The 14,452-nt window shown below is 37.8% G+C and overlaps 1 protein-coding gene across 1 annotated transcript in view; it reads right to left on the bottom strand.

Annotated features, from left to right (window-relative positions):
* Positions 1-1,591: 1,591 nt before the first annotated feature.
* Positions 1,592-14,452, bottom strand: part of CC2D2A (coiled-coil and C2 domain containing 2A) — a gene marked incomplete at its 5' end in the record, with an annotated part of 65,370 nt that continues 52,509 nt past the window's right edge. The window contains 9 exons of the mRNA XM_082483093.1: positions 1,592-2,418; positions 3,460-3,637; positions 4,121-4,179; positions 4,774-4,896; positions 7,027-7,161; positions 8,764-8,877; positions 9,702-9,791; positions 10,264-10,467; positions 14,118-14,294. Coding sequence (XP_082339219.1) covers positions 2,230-2,418; positions 3,460-3,637; positions 4,121-4,179; positions 4,774-4,896; positions 7,027-7,161; positions 8,764-8,877; positions 9,702-9,791; positions 10,264-10,467; positions 14,118-14,294 — 1,269 coding nt within the window. The 3' untranslated portion in view covers positions 1,592-2,229. The remainder of the gene's footprint in view (positions 2,419-3,459; positions 3,638-4,120; positions 4,180-4,773; positions 4,897-7,026; positions 7,162-8,763; positions 8,878-9,701; positions 9,792-10,263; positions 10,468-14,117; positions 14,295-14,452) is intronic.

The following is a 14,452-nucleotide window of genomic DNA, read 5'->3' as shown; positions in this document are numbered from 1 at the left end:
TTGGAGGGGGAGGGTTGGTTTGGTTTTGTTTCTTCTCATGACTGTTAAAATGCATTTTTTGAAACAACCTCAAGGGATGTCAGTTTTCATTCATATGAAATCTGGAAGACAATACATTTTCCCTGTTGCTTTGATTTTAAAAAGACCCCTCACTGAACAGTAGGAGATTAGCAGGGAGGAAGAGAATCTGTTGTTGGGCTGAGTGAAACCTGCGCTAGGAAAAGAGATGAGTAATGTAAGAGTCGTGTGGGAGGTGGTATGGGGAAGAGCCCACTGCAAGAGGGAGTGAGTATTGTAGCCCATGCTAAGTTGTAAACTTTAATGGCCACCTGCTTGTATGACTGGTGTAGCTGCAGCTTGGTTTTTTGCTTGGGCAGAGGAGGGGTAGGTGGCAGCCTTTGCAGAAGGCAGACAGTTTTTTTTTTTTTTCCCCCATCCTGCCTAATTTTGAAGACTGACAGTATGTCAAACTAGTAATTTTTACCTGTTTTACTAATCAGATACTTTTTTTTTTTTTTTTTAGTAGTTATTCAGGACAGCAATCATGGTGGCATACATAGCTTTCAAGATTCTTGGTGTCTGGGAAGTCAGCTTGCAGGCATAGCTGGAGATTACAATACACTGCAAGTTTTGGTACCATCTTGCTCCTGCTAATACTGAAGAGTAGTAAGGAAAGAAAAATACATGTGAATGTAGAGTCGGTGCAGAGTTGGCTGTTTGTGGTTAACAGCTGACCATGGGCTAGAGGCAGAATGTACAGTGCTTAGTTAGAAGCCTCCAGAAGAGGTATAAAACACCACCATTATTCCATCAGCTGTTGCTTCAAGTAAGTGGCATTAAATTTACTTTGGTGCCCAGAGGTTAGAGTACATACATGGCTGACTGAGGCAAGATGAGAGTAGTAAGGTATGTGGTGGGCTTTCTTGCATCTGTCCTTGTTCCAGAACTCTTTTGTTTCTGAGGCTGGGAAAGTGCAGCTTGAGGTCGTTCTCCTCTTTGCTGCTAGGCAATGTTTTCTGTGCAGATTGGTAGAGATACTGCTGAGGGCCAAATCAGATGCAGAAATTCTGTTCACTTACACATGCTGTGTTTCTTCTTCCCCGTCTCTGAAAGGGGAGTTGTACCAAACTTGGCGGATGTCATCAGTGTTGTTCAGCAAAGCACCACATGATGACAACACAACTACTCCCTTCTGCTGGAGGTTTATAGAGGGAACCTGTGGCAACCAGAGGCTCTAAACCAAAGATTTTGTCTAGTGTGTATTAGATGGACTGAGTCTAGTTTGGAATTAAGCTCAAGAACAATCTTAACTTTGATATGTTCTGAGGAACATCCTTCCTAAGCTCAACCCACCATCACTTTCCCTAGGAAGAGTTTCATTAGTAAGGTAACTGCAGGAAAAGGATATATGCTTATACCAGCATTAACAGTTAACACCACTACTTACATATGAATAAGCAAAATTGATTGTTAGTAAACTATTCAGAACTTTTACTAGTGTAACTTGCAGATAAGGACTTCATACTCCAAAGTAATTTAATCAAACTCTTGTATAAAATGAGTGAGCTTCCACTTAGGTTTTGGTATGAATATTTATTAACTCCTTTGTCTTTAACTTTTATGTTAAACATTAAGAAAATGTTGTTTTACACCTCTAAACGGTGCATAGAAGTATGGCCTTCACTGGTGGCTCTTTGGTGCATGACAATTTATTCATGGGCCTTCATTCAGTCCTGGTCTTCATTCAGGAACTCAGGTAATGGCAAACTGTAACTATTTGTATTGTAACTGAATGACAGTGTCTTTGAAGAGGAAGGAAGTCTGTAAATAAAATAAACTGACTAGCTAAAAACATAGTCTTCAAGGCATGATTCCAGGAACCAAGTTTCACCTGGAAATAAGGCGGCCAAGCTCTAACGTTTCACACTAATGTCACTTTATGTGGGTGTGTGTAATGCTTTAAGAGTGTGATGTCCCACCGGGAGCTATAAAACACTGTATAAAAATCACATATTAGTACTGGAATTTTAAGTGGTCAGTCTCTTCCTTAGCAGTAACAAGTAGTATCTTTGGTTGTAGGTTGAATAAAGCTCATGTGTTTGCAGCTACTAAAAATCAGATTCTTGCTCTATTTTTGAAATACTTGGGATAGCTCACACCAGCAGTGAGAAATCTGTTATATTTACCCCTACATAAGCAAATTTCTTGAGGTATTCCAAATGGTCTATACTACCTATTTCGAACAAGTGAAGCAACATAAATCCATACAGACAGAACATTTTGGGGATAAGCATGAATATAGACAGCTAGAGCAAATTCAACATTGGGAACATCAATGGTATGAACTCCTGTGCTGTGTACAGCTTCTATTAAAGGTCTGACTTCAGAAAATGGCATATGAATAGGAAATCCAGAGACCTGGGAGAAAGAAAGAGGAAAAGACATAAGGTAAGAAGAAAAGGTAAAAGCACCTGAATACATACATAGTTTTAAAAATCTGTTTTACTGTGCATGTAAACTTATCTTTTCTATTGCTGGCCTGAGGAGATGCAATAAAAAAGGCCATTTTGTATTTTAATACCACCTCCCTATTTCATGTACTGTGGCAAGCTTTGATATTTTTCCTCTTTATTTTCCTCTTTAATTTGGGTAAGTTCAAAGTGAAGATGTTTAGAAATTCCATAGAATAAAGTTATGCTGTATGTGTTCAATAATATATAACTTTGTGGCTTTTCTGCCTTTTAACTGTTTTTAATTCATTGTGTTCTCCTGTGTGCACTGGATGGGGACTTGAGGTGGCAAATGTCTCCTGCCCATAACAGATTTCAGGTCTACCAGGAACTGAAACCTCAACTCATTTTGAAAATTGCTAAAGTTGTGTATGGTATGGTTACCACGTGTGTTTTCCATGAAGAGCAGAAGGATGTAACCTTTAGAACAGCCTGGAGGAATAATGCGTGGGTACACCAGTGGCTGCAGTGAATTAATAAGTAAATTTTCTTCAGTTTTGTACTCTTTGCTCTACTCTAAAGACAAAACTAGCGCATGTTGTGTAGCACTACTCAGCACCAGTTCCAGGTTCTTTCTGACCAGACTAATGCACCAGTCAGCCCATAAGCATCCAGTGCTTGGAGACTGCACTTGTGTTTGTGTTGGAGGCAGTGACTGTTGTGGTACAGCAGTAATACAAGAACAGTGCAGCCAATTTGTCTTTACATTCTTATGTCAAACAAAGTTTTTATCGCCAACATCTACAAATGAAATAAAATAGATCATCACTCCTTCACTCTGTAAATATTACATTGGTTTAGCTTTGGTATGAAACCTCTTATGACTTTTGGTAGTAGAGGAAATAAATAGCGTAGGACACTCTTCTATACCACAGAGTGGCGATACTAAGTCCTAGGGATTTAGATTCCTACTTCTATGCACAAGCCATATATATATTCACAACTGTACCCTGTAATCTCCTAGCTGTTTTTGCAGCTCTGCCTGATGGTCATCTTCTACATCTTTGCCTTGGTTTTGTTCCAGCAGCGGTAGAAAGTTACGGAGGGTAGAGGTACAGTATCGGTTCCAACGAGTTAGATGCCTTGGTCTCCATTCCATAATCTTATCTTTTAATATTTTTTCAATCCTGCAATTAAATATACCTATTATTACAATTCTGGTATTTACCAGACACCTTTACTGATCTCCCTTGACACACTTAGTACAGGTTATGGGGAACACAAGTGACCTCAGTTAAATTTACCACTATGTAAAAGCACAGAAAAGCAACACCAACATAGCTGTATGGTGCCTGCATGTGTAGTAACAGAATGGGAAGGGCAGGGGCTTACAACACTTTTTAGTCTACAGCCTCTCTTCTCATCCCTCTACAGCATTTTGCTTATTGGGAAACTGTACAGCAATGCTTGATCATTAAAGAGAGAAAATTGTAAAGAGCCCTGTGACCACAGCTTCTGATTTCTTTTTTTTTCCTTTTTAGGCCATTCTCAATTCCTTGCATTCCAAGCAGGTTTTTAGGACCTAGGTATGAACATGCTTGAGGATTATAAGAAGATGCTCCACCCCTAGGGATCAGCACTGACAGCATTTGTTTTAGATGTAGAATTACCTGCCCTGTAGTTCCATGGCAGCAGCCTTGTCCGAATGCTGATAAACTAATTCTTCAGGCTAGCAGTAAATAAGAAGTTTAAGTATTAAAGTGCAGTCTCTCTAGCTATACAACAATGTAACTTCAGGAGTTACTGCCTTGATGGTACTTGCATGAGTTCACAATTATACCAAAACAATCTATTATTTAATAGAGACATAATAAAACCATTAACTAGATGCCTTTTTTAAGTAAAGATCAACTGCTTATACCCTTGAAAAACTGTATAGAAACTTCTGTTTGTTTAAAAGATGTGCGTACAGCTGGAAATCACGCCTTCCTAGCTGTTAGACAAAAGCTGGCATTTTCTTTATATCACCAAGCTACTTATTTTGATATGGTTGAGTTAAAGATTAGTCCCACTTACTTCACTGTTGCCCTGAGATCTTGCATAGATATTTAAAGGAAAACAGATGTGCATTCATTCTGAATAAAACCAAATACTTTGCAGTATTCCTGCTTTCTTTTTCTTTTTTTGAGTACCTGAGAAAATCTTTTGAAAACCCAATGCTATTACATAAATACACTTAAGCACAGAAGTCCAAAGAACTTAAGTCTCTGTGTCTGTAATCTTTCAACCCCTCAAATGAAGTTGGTAATAGATACATTAATACCTGAATGCTGCAGAGACCAGGGTATGGCAAGCTTCTTGAAAAGAAAGACTTCCAAAGTTTTGGTTTGCCGATATCAAAATTTATCCTTACTGGGGAATCATATTCTTGCATATTAAACCAAACCTACAAGAAAGCAAATTTGTTCTAACTTTCAGCATATAATCGCGTTCCACTTACATGGCAATAAAATACTATACAATCTTGACCTCCTATAGCAATTACCAGGATGAGTTCATACAAAACAAGGCAATCTTGCATAGTCACAGCTGATGTGCAACTTTTGCATTCTCACATCAGAAGGGGTGGTGCTGGCCTGTTGTGCCTTGTGCTTCCAAGTAGGGCTTGAGACCCGTGTATGAACAGAATTACAGCAGTTGGCAACTCTTCCTGCTAAAACTTTTTCTCCAGTATGTCCTTTCAACACCCCATCTACTGGGCACCATGGCAGTTTTTATGCTTTCAGAAACATTCTGCCTTTTATCATCACTTCAGCATCACGTGATGTTGGGTTACAGTATACTACAGAGTTTCTTCTGCTGTCTTGAGCTGCATTTCCACATTCTGATGAAATTCTTCCACTGGCCCAGCCCAGTGCAGCTGTGGCCATGATGCCTGGTATCCTGCTGCACCCCAGCACCATTGCTATTTCAAGCTTATGATGGAGAATCTCATTAGATATTGCACATACAGCTTCTATGTATATTTCCTCATCAAGGGGAACCCATCTTGCATTCCACTTCTTTATAGACAGTCAGTTTGGTCTGCGTTTGAGCCTAGTCTGAAGCACGCAAGCATCGTAGGCTTCTTTTTCAAAACAGCCTTTAAATAACTACTGCTAAGGCTTCAAGATGTACCAACAATTAATATGTAAGTATACTAATAAATATGTAACCTTTCATAACTGACAGTTCTGTGTACAGCCTGTGTGTCACAGCATAGCTGTTTTTTACCATGTTGGATATGAAGTGGCATTGCTCTGCTGACAGCGTACCTGCTCAGTCACATGTAGACTGAAAGATGTTGTTTGTCTCTGTAGTTCAAGGTTAGTTAATTAGGAGGTCAGTGCTGAAGTCCTTAGTTGCTTCTTCCAGCAATTAACAATTAAGTTACATTTTTCTTAACTGTAGGTTTAGTACTACTTCAAAAAAAACCACAAACCCAAGCCAACTCAATCACTCCCCATAACACTTTCAATGAAAGACAGAACTGACACTTTTAAAATATATATATGCTTTCAAATATTAAATTCTCATCTGGAGTCATGATTTGTGTTTAGAATAAAACCCGAGAAGATTGAAAAACAACCCCAAACTTACAATGCATGATATTTCACATGACTTATCCAGGTATGTTTTCAGTACAGAAAATAAAAGCAAATGTTTGGTGTATATATTTTGGTGCACAATGGAAGCCTGACTCACTGTTTCCTTATAGTGGTTCCAAAAAAAACCAAGGATCAAACTTTTAAACTCAACTTCCACTTTTCATTCAAATAAATCCCAGGGTTCTTTTTTTAAACTCGGCTTCTGTTTCCTTAGTTTCAGACTTTCACACCTCTCTCTACCCTGCTCTCCTGTCCCCGTTTCGGTCCCCAGAAGCTGTGCAGGTTCAGCTAAGCCAGGGAATGCTGCGTTGCCCCGGTTTTCTGTCCCTCCTGACACAGGCTCAGCTCTGCCCTTCTGTGGCCTGTGGTTTGCCTGCCTGAAGCTGTGCAGCTCTTAACGATATCTTCTCTCTCCTCTCCCCCACTGCTCTCTCTCTGAGGGTTTCCAGCCACACAATAAATAATGCATTGTGAACAGGTGTGAGTATTACTTGTATTTTATAGCAAATAAACAGGAGAGCTTGACACCAGACAGAAAATCAATGCAGTTTTTGTGCCTTATAGTGCAACTCAAGTGACTCCTTCCAATACGCTTTATTCTTCATTTTTCAGTTACATTTCACCTGCAAACTATTAGCTTTGCTGAATTACTACTCCTCAGCTAAGCAGTGGTAAACTCAGGCCCTCCAAGTTGGGAAACATCTAATTAAAACCAAGTAACAAAACCTATATGAATGGATGTCATGATCCACTTAAATGCCGATTAAAAAATCTTTCTTATTTCAAAATAAGATTGAATAAAATCACTAATAACATGACAGCATAAATATCTTTACACTGATGAACAAATGATGCATAAGGTCAAGAAAAATACCAAGTTATCTTAGCTCTTAGGTGTTTAGAAATGTGACAAGGCTGGGTACACTTACGTTATCACAGCTGATCAGACAGTACACATTTTGTAAGGGGCAAAAAGTATCATACTGCCCATAAAAGCATCCAGTACTGGGATTCCAAATTACATACTGACTTTGTTCCAAAGTTAATACATATGCAGTTGGTCCCTGAGAAGAAAAGAATAAGAGAAAGATGTTTTAAAACTGGCTATAAAGACAATATAGTTTGGATTGTTTGGAATATTACATTTTTACTATTGAGATAAATAGTATTTATTTTGTGCAAACTGGTGGGAAGAATTTACAGGTTTGTTACAATTCAACCAACTAACACTTAGATAGCAATAAGTGTTGTCTCTTTTAGGTGTCAGAGAAACATTAGACACGTGCAGCCTCAAGCCATTAAAATACAGATTCTGAAAATCATCTTAGTTCATCTGACAACTGATGTGAAATTCTATATACGGGAATGTTTAATGTATGCCACTTCCATATCGGCATGTCCTATTTGGCTACTGCCACAACTCTCACCCGCGGGCAATCTCTGAGTTGAAGGTCTGCCGCCTAGGCAGCACACTTTGTGTCTCATCCATCAGCCTTCCCTCATACATAAAGGAATTTCCCAGCTCTCTTTTTATATTCTCTATCAGGAATCCCTGAACTGCTCTTCTATTGTCTAATTACCTAATCTCCCAAACTTTCCAGGTACCTTGAAATACCTGAAATAATCCCCCTCCTTACAGCACGCATAAGCTGAATGCTTTATTAAGGACTACCATCTCCATCAGATTTAGAGTGGAAGGAGTGTACCTGAGTACTTGTTCCTACTGTGCAGTATCTGAGAATGTGCTAAAGAAACTAGTCATGATAGGGATTTTTTAACCAAAATTCTGTTTGGCAAAACTTTCACACGTGCTCGGTAATTTGAAAAACTATAATGCAAATTTCCACCATTAAACAGCCTTACCATTTCTTTGGAAAGAGCAGTACGGGTTACCTGGAAATCGGAGTGGCTCCCTGAGAACAAATGTATCTCCTAATGGGCAAAAGAATCTCAGTGTTTCAGTTCTTGCCCAGCCTGAGCCAGCCCGCTGCTGCAGTGGGCTCACAGCAATGACAGGGCACGCAGCAGCCCAGGGCAAAGCAGAGTGCCTAACCGGCTTGTATTGCAGATGGCAAATGCAGACAGACCCTTTGAGCCAGAACAGATCTATTATTACTCTCGCAGCTCTGCCATGAGCTGGAGAGAGAATCAAGAGATGGATACGTAACAGTAAGAATCCCCGGCAAGCCCCTAACCCTCTCCTGCCACCTCTCAACCTTTACCCAGTCCCACCCTAACTCTCACAAGCTGTGTATTCGTGACTCAAGACACTGTGAATGGACCATCTCCATTACCTTTGTCCTGGACACACCATTTATACAAGCTAACGGCCAATCAAAGGTTACAGATGCTTGGTATTGTACTACGAGGATGACAGCTACTACCAGATTAGGCATGGAAGCATTGGTCCAGGAAAAAAAAAAAAAAAAACAAAACAAACAAAAAAAAACCACCCCACAGACAACATTCATCCTAAGATATACTTTCAAGTTTGGGTTTTTTTTCCCCCCCCCCGCTCCTCTCTGGAAAGAATCAGTTCCAGCAGCAAGGTTTAGATAACTTCCTGGAGAAACATGGCAGCGAGAAACAATCCTATCCATTAGTGGGAATCAAAGACTTCAGAGAATACAAGTTAACATTCAGACCAAATGAAAAAATCCTCATACCTCAGGAATAGCATTTCCAATGATAAGCCAGGCTTTTTTCCCCATACCAAGAAAATAATTACACAAGAGCACGGCGTGTTCTTCCTCGTCTCCCGCCAGAAGATAAAGAAATTGCTAATTGAGATAAAAAAATAAGTCTTTGTATGCAGTTATCAACTGTGTTTGCAACTTACAACATTTAATAATATTTCTTAACACTTCTGAAGCAGAAGAGTCCTCTCAGATCTTTGCAACTGATCTTCATTGTTTATTGGGCACCGTTTCAACGTGCAGGATGAAGAGTGAATGCTGTGAAAATCCATGATGGAGATCTGAGCTTCTACCACAAGAACCAAGGTCTTTTGTCTTTTGAGTTATTCTGAATTTTGCAGAAAAGTTCTGAGATGGTAAAAACATCATCTATGATTAAATTAATGTCTGCTGTTATTCTATAGATGACAGGATTTATTTGCATGTGACAACACTAAATCTCCCATTATTGCTGACATTACACGCAATGTTTTTTCTGTAGTTCCTTGGAACTACAATGATAATTTTAAGTCTAGTTTTAGAGTCTCCATCAGTAAGCATTCTTTCACTTGTGCATGAGTAGCCATTTTGGATTATTTTGTAACAAAAAAAAAAAAACCCACAACCAAAAAACAGGAAAAGCTTTAAAGCCCTAAGCATTCTTAGGATCAATAAATTCCAACCTATCAAAGATAAAAATTGTGGCTCACATCAGGATGAGCAACTTTTCTCGAGCTTTGGTCCTCAGTCTTTGAAATAAAGAGCTTATAAAGAAAAATCATCCTCACAATAATAGAACCACAGAATAATTTAGGTCTGAAGGGACCCTAAGAGCTCAACTAGCACATTCTCTCTCCAAAAGCAGGGGCTGCTAGGATGTTACATCGCATTCGAGAGGATAAAGAACTTCTGTTTAATGCATTACTTACGTCTGATGTACTCCATAAATCACAAATTCCAGCAAATGACACACTATCTGGCAAAAAAGGAATCAAAGCAACGTATCGAGCCACCAATTCCTGCAAGAAAACAACATACAACAAGTCACCCCTTTAATTCACGACATGGATATATAACAATAGTATTATTATACCAGATGTGAAGCATAGTGCTGTTTCCACAGATATCAATGCCAAAACACTGACTAATAAACTCATTACAGTTGCAGCTAGCTCATTTTTGAACTTACATCAAAGACTGATACGATTTACTCCCATTAAGGTTTGGCATAATTCTGGGTCTTTTAAAGGACAATACTCATTAATATACCTATTTTTTTCCAAAGACGACAAATACCCTTTTCCAGCATCATTATGAATAGACTCAGTGTGTATCACACATAGTCGTTACTACTTTATTTTGTATCTCTAGTTTTTCCTTTACAAAAAGCGTAGCTATATATAAAAATGTTAAGTGCCCATGTGCACATGCAACCACACACATTCTGAAATCTATATCCCAGAAACTTCACTGTCTTTTCTAAGTACTTACTGCTGCTGTTTGAGAACTGTTTGGGACGGCATCAAGAAGCTCCTGTGGTGGATTCAGAGGTTTGATATATCTGGTAATAAAAACTGTTTTCCCATTGAGGTCAATTACAGTTGTCAGGCACTGGCGGCTTGGAAACTTTGATGTACATTCAGCTTCATACTTTTCTGCTGCCTGGAGCAATTTCTCATCTTCTTGGGTATCAAACTTCGAAAGAGAGTAGAATTTATACAAAAAATATTTTCTTTATAATTTGGGCTTAAGTCTTTACTATGTTTGGCCTTATTTCACCATTTACAGGAGCATAAAAGGAGTGTAAGAAACGTCAAAGAATGGAAAATCAGGCGATTTCCATTTACTTATGAATGCACGTAATGACCTGTACCTATAGCTGGCTTTAATAAAGCACTGAAAATGTAATGAAAGTTATGGCCAAGTAAAACTGCAGGGATGAATATGTAACACCACATATTAATTCAACGGCAAACAATTATGGTTAGCTACTAACCCTACACGCTATTCACATCACACTCCATTAAAAACACAATTGAGGTTATGCACAAAATCCCAGTAATTTTTCTATAAATAATACTGCAATAACTCTGCACAATGCCAAAATATTTGCAGAGAAGGTCCAAGTAATTTTTAGATAAATCCTTATAATTCAGACTTGCCTAAAATTTTAACGCTTTTAAATGAGATTTTCCAGAAGCAAATCTAGGATTCAAAAGCACATACTAATTATATAATAATGACATTTATTTGCTCATGTCACCTAAGATATCCTCTTTAAAGGTTTTAGGATCAGTCAAAATAGTTTTTTACATCGACTTAGAACCCCTTGTATATTTCTAGTGGTGTTGAGAATAAAAGCTCACTCTTCACAGCATTTTTGTTCAAAATAAAGCACTTTGTCCTTTGCTACCCTTCTTCTCAAACCAACCAGAGGTGGAACAGCTGGACAGGGCCCTGCAGCTAGACCTCCAAGTCAGCAGAGAAGGCATGCAGTGGTGATCCTTCTCAACCATAATTAACAGCAGAAATATACTGCTCCCAGCACTTTCTATATTTAAATGTCGAAATTCACTGCAAATATTACTGACAAATAAACAACTACTATACGTCAAACTACTGCAAAGTGCAAAAAGATTGCTGAATGGCACAAAACCAAGCTAAATTTTAAACAAGGAACTACGGGAATCTCTCAAGTGATGTAATTTATTACTATTGTACCTTCTTAAGCATTTCATTCATCTATATAGAGATTCAGGAAGGACAGCAAGAAAGAGAGGAAAAATAGGTAAAGAACCAAAAAAAAAAGGTATTGCAAAATTAAACTAAAATTAAGCTTAGCATCCTAAAACAGTACACAAGTATTTCAAATGACTTAACTACAGAAGGAATGACAAGGAATAAGGGCGAAGAACAGCAAAACCAGTTTGTTTTTGTCATTTTATGCCAAACACTTTCTATAATAATTATCTGGGGAGTTGCAGCACAGAATTATAACTTTTTCAGTCCTGGTTAGAATACATGCACATGTCACTTTAGTAGTGTTTTTATGTACAGATTTCAACAGATACATACCATGTAAAATACAACAGTCTCTTAATTAATTTGGTCCTGCTTTACTTAAGTTCCTCTAACATGAAATTATATCTTATTGTTTTATATTTATATGGCTTTGAAAAAATTGATTATTTGAAAGTCCTGTACAGTGTTTGCTAAAGAAATAATTTGGTTTGGCTTAGTATCCAGGGTAAACAAATAATCTGCTGCTAAGTAAAATTTGTATAAGATTTAGAGAAATCTCTAATGCAAAGAGTGAACAAAATCTGGCAAAACTCCTACTGATTTATTAATCACAACTGTTTTTTCCACTGTTCTTCAAATTTTAGAAAACACATCTTCTGTACCAATAGTTTTCTTACCTCAGCATGATTTTCTTTATTCCCCGTCTTACTTTCAATGTACTTCAGTGACAATGCGCTTTTGGGTACAGTTGATAGATTTGACAGAATCATGGAACAGCCCTGGTTGGAAGTGACCCTGAGAGGCCCTCTTGTCCAACCTTTCATGGGAAAGGGAGCCCAGATGAGATTATCTAGCACCCTGTCCAGTCTCATCTTGAAAACCTCCAGTGATGTGGACTCTACCATATCTCTGGAGAACTTGTTAATGTGGATGATTGTTCTCACTCTAAAAGATGTCTTTTTTGTATCGAGACAAAACCTCTCCCGGTGCAACTTGCGCCCATTGCCCCTTGTCTTCTCAGTGTGACTCCTCGTGAGGAGAAGCTTTGGCATGGAGTAGTTCTTGCTACTTAGAACAGGACTCATTTGCTGTGTTGTGATTTAGTGTGCTACGATTCTTTGCTGCATCTTCAGAATGGAAGGTACTTCAGTCTCCTTCCAGTTCTTTATGTCTGAGTTTTGGCAAGAGGCAGTTAGCCCCTACCATCGTATTTGAAATGAAAGAGAACGTACGTCAGAAAGATCTACGACTTGAATAAAATAACGCTGTTTTTTCCCCTCTGAAGTGTTCAAATAAATTCTGAATATATCTACCAAACCGCACCATTTTAGTAAGCATTAATACAATGCATAACCTTTTGGTAACTACACATCAAATTGCATCTATGCAATAAATTCTGAGCATTTGCTCATTATTTAAAGAGGTCAAGATTTGCAGCATGAAGTCGATAATATTTTACAATAACCTCACCCCTAATTTGAATTTCTATGATTTTTCTTTTAAAACAGTACTGGAGACAGGTCTTTCTGTAAACAGAGATCTGTTTCCTTACAAATTCAGTACGTCTTTTTCCCAGAAACTAATTACTGTATGTGAAGATTAAGACTGAAACTCTTGAATAAGGTCTCCTCTATTAAAGGTGCTTCAAGCCTAAGTTTATATTTATGGTTTTGAGTCCTAGTAATAATCTTATCATTCAAAGTAATTAAAAGGCATCCGTGAATGCCCTTTATTAATCTTCATTTTCAACAGTAGTAAATTTTAACAATCCCCACAGTATTTCACAAGAACAAGAAAACATAGGACTGGACAGTTTCCAAGACTATAATTTAACAGGAAAAAGGTTTTTTTGAATGAATCATACAATCTTATATTTATTCTGAAAAAGAAATTACACAGCGATAGACCTTTCTCTCCAGCTTCTCTCTGTCTCTAATAAATGACCAGTGTCGCACTGAATTGGAAAATAATGAACTGCTGCTTTTTGTGCATGAAAAACATACATCCTTGCTGAATGAATCTCAAAATCATTGCATAATGTTACTTAAAATAGCAAGAGGTGCGTGCATTTTAACTACATATTGTTGTTAATGTAAGGCGCTTCTGGTTTAGTAAAATAACAGCTGTTGTTGAGAAATAATTATCCTCAAGATCTGGGGGCATGCACGAAGCCATAAATAATAAATGCTGTATTTGAATAGTATAAACACAGAAGCAAGAAAATACTATGTCTGCACCTGACACCTCCTCTTCGTCCACTGTTCACAAATACTCACATGAATACTTTATTGTTTACAAAAGTAAATGGGAAAATTCTATGCTCATAGATAATGAATGCAAATTTGTTTTCTATTAACATTGGAACTAGATACCTGGTGAAAGTTATTTCTCATGGATTAAGCGTCCATCTAACTTACTGGTGCATCCAATTAAATTGAACTGAGCTAAAAAAGTTGAAGTAGAGCACTCAGAATTTGTATTAATGTCCTTCCGTACTTGTATTCATGTCCTTTGGTACACTAAGCATACCTATTTATGTACACCACAAGAACGGCACCACTGGAAACAAAAAGCAAGAATATGATGAATTACTGATTAGTTACCTTTTCTCTGACTGACTCTCCAGGAATGAGCTGTGGTTCAATGGTAATGAACAGTGTTATATATGATCCCTCACTCAGATTTCGCACAGAATCATAACCTCTCTCAATTCCCAGGTTCTTTTCTTTGCTGTAGCCAAGGAGGACTGGAGGAATATCCACCTTAAATGTACCTTCAATCTACAACACATACAGAGAAATACTTTTCATTAGACGCAAAAAGGCAAAACTTCTTTCTCAAATACATTTGCTACTTGTATTCAAATATTTTATTTCTTTGATTTATTACTCTGAATTACAAAACAACGAAATCAGAGCATACGACATATACACTGATT

This window comes from Vanellus vanellus (genome assembly GCF_965231255.1).
Source record: "Vanellus vanellus genome assembly, chromosome: 4".
NCBI classification, from domain to species: domain Eukaryota; kingdom Metazoa; phylum Chordata; class Aves; order Charadriiformes; family Charadriidae; genus Vanellus; species Vanellus vanellus.
The sequence above is the reverse complement of the archived record's forward strand: the minus strand, read 5'-3'. Positions and strand labels throughout refer to the sequence as shown.